This window comes from Brassica napus, chromosome C6, assembly GCF_020379485.1.
Source record: "Brassica napus cultivar Da-Ae chromosome C6, Da-Ae, whole genome shotgun sequence".
NCBI lineage: Eukaryota > Viridiplantae > Streptophyta > Magnoliopsida > Brassicales > Brassicaceae > Brassica > Brassica napus.
In genome coordinates, this window is record NC_063449.1 from 22,519,260 (window position 1) to 22,525,647 (window position 6,388).

General features: G+C 31.0%; 1 protein-coding gene across 1 annotated transcript; it reads left to right on the forward strand.

Annotated features, from left to right (window-relative positions):
• Positions 1 to 282: 282 nt before the first annotated feature.
• Positions 283 to 2,761, forward strand: LOC106405062 (uncharacterized protein At4g15970-like). Its single transcript, XM_013845672.3, has 3 exons — positions 283 to 908; positions 987 to 1,334; positions 1,744 to 2,761. The coding sequence occupies exons 1-3, from the start codon at positions 765 to 767 to the stop codon at positions 2,161 to 2,163; spliced, it is 912 nt and encodes a 303-aa protein (XP_013701126.1). The 5' UTR covers positions 283 to 764; the 3' UTR covers positions 2,164 to 2,761.
• The last annotated feature ends 3,627 nt before the right edge of the window (positions 2,762 to 6,388 follow it).

Consider the following 6,388-nt stretch of genomic DNA (forward strand, 5'->3'; position numbering starts at 1 on the left):
TATTTAATTATGTATTTCTATTTATAATTTTATATTTTAGTGTAAGATTTTATTAATTAATATTACTATAATATTTTTATATATGTGCTAGTTATCTACAAAAGTTTTATGGATTTATATTAATTATGACAAATATAAAGAGCATAGTGTAAATTAAAAATAATTTTAAAGTTAAATTTGAAGTTTTGCTTTTATAAAAGAATACCTTGAAAATTTAAATATAGATTTTGCAAAACTCTATAATAGAGATTTTTTTTGGAGATGCTCTTATAGAAAACAATCTTTAATATTAATTGGGTCATGAAAAACAAAAGTTATCTTGGTAATACATTCTCAAAAGAGCAAAATGCATTAAATTACAATAAATAAGAGAATCCACATAATATCATTTTCTTCACATGTTTAGCAAAAAATGTAAATTAAAAGATTTATTTTTTGGCAAAATATATTTTATTGTTTCATGAAACTGTCATTTTGTAATTTCATTGACAAGTTATAAACAAAGTTCAGTTTTAGTTAACATTCGCTTAACTTTATTGTTAGTGTATTGATTTCAGACGAAGTAACAATTATTTACTTTACAGTGTCGGATTTGGGAAGCAAGAGGAAACGTGTTTTTACTAGTTTTTGCATGAATCTTATATGTATTCAATGTATTTAAAATAATCACCAAACTGGGAATATAACAAAAGAAAATATATGTTGGACTTTTAAGGTTTTAATATTTCAAGATTTTTCAGATTTTGAAAACTCAGAAGAACAAAATGGAGACTGTAAGGATGGTGAAGTTACCATACTTTTTCATATTTTGTCTTCTCTTAATCATTATCTGGTTATTGTCTCATCATCCCTCATGTTCCCCATATATGAGTACCATTCGAGGAACAGAATTCTCGCACATTCCACCTGTAAGATGGATATTATGATTTATAAACACCTTATGATGTTCACGAATAGATTTGATATTTTGATGTTTTTTGTCACAGGAATCTTCAGGCTTATCGAGTTTACTAAAAGAAGCAGCTACAGAAGATAATACTGTGATTATTACCATGGTAGATCGAGAATGGGCAAAACCAGCATCTCTTCTTGATCTGTTCCTTGAGAGTTTTCGGATTGGAGAAAGAACCAAACACTTGCTGAATCATTTGATTGTTGTGGCTCTAGATAATCAAGCTCTTCGATATTGTTGTCGTGCCCATCCTCGTTGTTATCTTCATACAGGTTCTGGAAAGAAAATTGGATCTGTAAACCCAGATGGTCTTATTGCCGGTTGGAATAAAAAGGCTTTGGTGAAAGAGATTCTAGAACTCGGCTATAACATGATATTTACTGTGAGTTCTCTGAATGCCAAGTTTTTTTAGAGCTTGTTAGTCATGTTGTGGAAACTAGAAACATGGATTTATATTCAAGAAATCATGCCAGGAAGCCGTTTATTCAAGACAACATGAATTTTTTTTTTTGTTAATCATGCTGTGGAAACTACTCCCAATGTCACATAACTTTTCAAATGTAGTCTATCAAATTTTCGGTTTTGCAATTTTACACAATGCAATTGCTGGCTTTTCTTTCAACTTTTAAAATGTAAATATTTCTTTCTTATTGAATGGTTTTTCGTCATTAACACTGTTATATCATAAACTGTCTTAATACATCAGTGTTCTAATTAAACATTCTATACACTAGCATAGAGTCACCTAACCTAAAAACTAATTTACATGAATTTATCTGAACTGGTTGCAGGAAGCTGATGTGATATGGCTAAGGAACCCTCTAATGCACTGTCATCCACATAATTCAGTCTCAGTGGCTTGCGGGTTCTCATCAAGTGATGAACAACATGTTACAGCAGAAAATACAGGAGGTTTTTTCTATGCCAAGTCTAATGAAATAACCATAGACATGTTCAAGATCTTGAACGTAGAGAGAGTTTTGTATCCTTCAACTGGAAACCAATCCTTCTGCGACATTGTCAAGCGGGAAGATGTAATTCGTGGGCTTAACATGAAAGTAACGTACTTGGATGACGATAATTTTGTGAGGTTTTGTCAACCAAATAGGCAAAACCAAAGCAAGATAACTACAGTTCATGCAAGTTGTTATGATGATACAAAGAGTAAGGTGCAGTACCTTAAGTTGCTTCTCCAAGACCGGAAAATATGACTCCACGTTGGAGAATTCAGAGACAACGATGATTATTTTCTTTATACTTATATCATTAATAGAACAATTTTTTGTGTGAGATAAGTATGTGAATTCATTACTGGGTAATGGACAAGGAAATACAATAATTTGGATCTAAATCTTGATAAACAGCAAAAATTATAGATAGGCAGATAAGGAATAGGATTCAAGGATTCAGATCCTCCAACCCAACTCTCTCCACTACTATGATGCAAGCTTGGTTCCGCTATGCATGATCGGCTTTCCACTCACCATCTTTTCTCCTACATCGGATTCTCCGGACGCTGAAAGACGTCATCCACCATCGACGAGTTTGGACTTTTCAGCTCCTCTTGGGCTTTACTAATGGAAGTTTCCAAAATATGAGTTTTTAAACTATGTGTATTAAAAAAACTAAAGTCATCTGGGCTTGTAAACATTTTATGTTTTTTTGCTATTTAATATGAAAGCCAAAGTTCAAAAAAAAAAGAAAGAAAAAACAGCAAAAATTGTACTCCTAAGCCGAAAGTAGTGTTTTTAAAACCGGACTGGAAGCTGAACCGGATAATTTTTGGGTCACGGTTCAATATGGTTCGACCGGACCAAACATGGTTCAATAATCTGGATTAATATATTTCTAGTGTACAAATTTAAAAGTAATATTAGTAAATATGATACATAATTAATATATAAATGAATTTAAAACATAAACATTGTAAATATAAACTAGTTTTATGTTTATATGGATGGTTTAAAGATTTTTGATAGTTTTAAATAATTTTTATCAGTTTAATAACTTTGAAATCCAATATGACTACGTGACGGTTCATGGTCGAACCAATTATTAGACCCAACCCGGCTATATATCCGGTTCATGGTCGAACCCGGTTCAACCATCGGGTCGGTCGGGTTTTAAAAACACTGGTCCCAAACACATAAGTAGTTTTATAGGTACCCAACTTAAGTCTATGCTTTGTAAACATAGAGTCAAGACACTTTACGGTTATAAATGAGGCAATTATGAAACTCCTGTTAGCTAAAATACATCAGCCATTGGATAAGAGATGTCGGAGACAAGCAGTAGAGAGCACCTCCAAGGCAGATCCAAGGCACGACAGGAGGAGGAGATGACCAACCCTGCTCCGTCCTCGCTATTAAGAACCATCTACAAGAAAATTGAAATCCAGAAACCAAACAACAGACACTAAGTGACAAACTGATGCCTTCGTCGCAAATGTGAAGGCCGGGAAAGACCATTGATCAACGTAGGCGGAGGTTCAATTCCCAGACTCCGGACACGCGACAAAAAGGTGCAACACCGAAGATTAAAGCAAATTCAGCAAGGAAGTACGATAAAGCATCCAAAGACTGCTTCCTTCAGGATACATGTAGCACTGGAGGAGAAAAAGTTTTCTCAAATTAGGCGAAAACAAAGGAAGGACACTAAACATCACTAAAAGGCTCGACTTTGGACCAGCTCGGGCATGTACTCTGTATCCAAGAATCGACAACCGATATTCGAATCCGAAGCTCCTCTTAGTCGAGAGACTGGCGTTCCTCGAGAAAGTCTAGATCCAAAAAATTCGAACCGAAATAACAAAATACCCGAATGGATATTAATTTAGGAGATATTAGATATCCGAACCGAACGGATATCCGAAGATATCTGAACATATGTATACTTAGCCCTATATTTCTAGTTTACTTAAATAATTTTATTCAAAATATTAATATAGATGTTATACATGGTTCAAAATTATATAATATAAATATAGTTGTAGACAAAGTGATTTACTATTTATTTAAAACACATGTCAAACTTTTTGTTACATGCATTAACAAAAGTTACATTCAAATTCTCAAAACAACAACTAAATTAATGTGTTTCTATTTTCAAAATTTTGTTTCCAAACCTATTAATCGTGTAACCTATTAATTTTTTTAAAAATTATTTAAATTAATTGTAAAATTTTAAAGTAAGTAATGAAGAATTTGATTTTTTTTTTCAAAATCTAAACTATCTGAACCTGATCCGAAATAATCGAACCCGAACTAAAAATATTTGAACCCAACCCAATATGTAAAAATACCTGTACGGGTACCCGAACGCCAATGCCTGCTTTCTTCAACACAAACCGTTAGTGAAGAGACATTAATTAATAAAACAATTTGTGACTATACAGAAATTGTTTGTTTTTCCTGAAACTAGTAATTTGCAATCAAACAGTCACAACTAAAACGCGATCCATTTTCACTTTATCACTATCACCATATCATGTGCTCTCTCGAAAATTTAAAAAATGAGAAAATAGGAGAATCAAGGACCAATTCTTTTGTGTTTAAATGCTCTAAAAATCGGTTATAACCGAAACAATTTTTTTTAAACCTGAGCAATTCAAGGTTTAAATAATTCTAAACTGATTAAAATTGGTATAAATCGATTAAAATTGATTTAAATATGTTTAATCAAGCAATAAAATTGGTGCAAATCCAAAGATTTGTCTAATTTCTTAGACTAGTTTTTATAATTCATCAAAATAATTTTATAATTGAAAACAAAATATAAAATATCTAATATAAATTTAAAATTTATCAGTATTTGTTAATGCTTACCTTGCATACATTCTGAATAATCCGCCTAGTCACTTATATTATAGAGCGCTTAATTACTGAACATGAGAGAATACACATAATATGTGCTCTTCGAGCTCGAGCCTTAATATTTATTTTATTCGTCAGTCAATATTACATTATTATTCATGTGGATTTTTTTTAACAATAGTCTCACCCAATAAGTTAACTCCATGTATTTTGGTGATAGCACCAATCTTTTCTTATGTAGCTAGATATGGTTCGATGAAAGTCTTATGTTATAGATGTGCTTCTTTGCTCTTTCCTTCGCAGATCTAAGGGCCAAGGTAAGGATTGAGGTGATCTCTTCTTCCTTTTTCATTCTCGATTTATAGTAGGATTTTCTATCTAAACCATTCAAACCTACATGTTATCTATAAGAAGGACCGGCTCATGAAAAGAGCAAGGTGTGCTTTAGCACTAGGTCCAATTCTGTTTTTTGAAAAATTTTGAAACTTTTTTTAAGAATTTTTCTAAAAATTAGGACCACTTTTACAAAATTATTGTAATTGTTCTAGCAAAAAGTAAATTTGCATAGGGTGTATAATTACAATGAGACGGTCCTGTCGATAAGCATATACATACGCTTAGAAAGGATTGATGCTTAGAAAGGATTGATGCTATCACCAAAAGACATGACGATGTATGCTTATAGATAACACGTATGTATGAATGGTTTAGATAAAAAATTCTTATATGAAGCGAGAATGAAAAAATAAAAGAAAAACAGATCGGTCATCTTAGGCATCTTTAGAACTCAATCTTTAGGAAATAAATAATTTTCATCAAAAGAGAAGATCGGTCAAAAGCGTTCAAAGAATCATCATAAATATCTTTTAATAATTATTTAACGCTTAACCAAAAAATTAAAAATAAATAGGCTCGGGAACAACAAATTATCAAATGAAGTAATATGCAGTGTTTTTTTCTACGTTTTGTTAATGTTGATGAAATGAGATTGGATGAATAGAGTTTGAGATCTTTGAATCAGTGACATATTTGATTAGGTAGATTTGCTTCTTCTTTTTGTTCTTCTACTATCTTTGTTCATAATCCAGTTTTGCATTATTAACTTTAAACATGATCACTCCATCTTTAAAAGAAAAAAATTCAATTTGTAAACGAAGAGAATATTGAAACAAAAGATTGAGTTAGCGATATGACATGTTCATAGATTCGACTATATTTTTGAAGAAAATGTAGCTGGCTAAGGTTTGATTAACTAAAGAATTATGCATTTGCTTGTACATACAAAAATCATATTAAAAGAAAATATTTATATACCATGTTTTTTTAAAAACTGTTTTCATTTTTTAAAATTAGTTATGCAATTATTATCAATTTTTTTCAATTAAAATCGACTTTTACAACCAACGTTCTTTTATAAAAATTCACATTTTGTTAAATTAATATTTAAATTTTTCTAAAGAGATTTTGATCCAAGAAAAATATACGAATGGACTTTCATTATAACTGGAAAATAATATTTCAATTTGAAAATTTATCGTTTTATCTTAAAGTTTGAACTTTGTTATTACTTGATAATGCATTCATGTACATTTTAAAAAAAACTTGTAAAGCACCTAAAATAAAT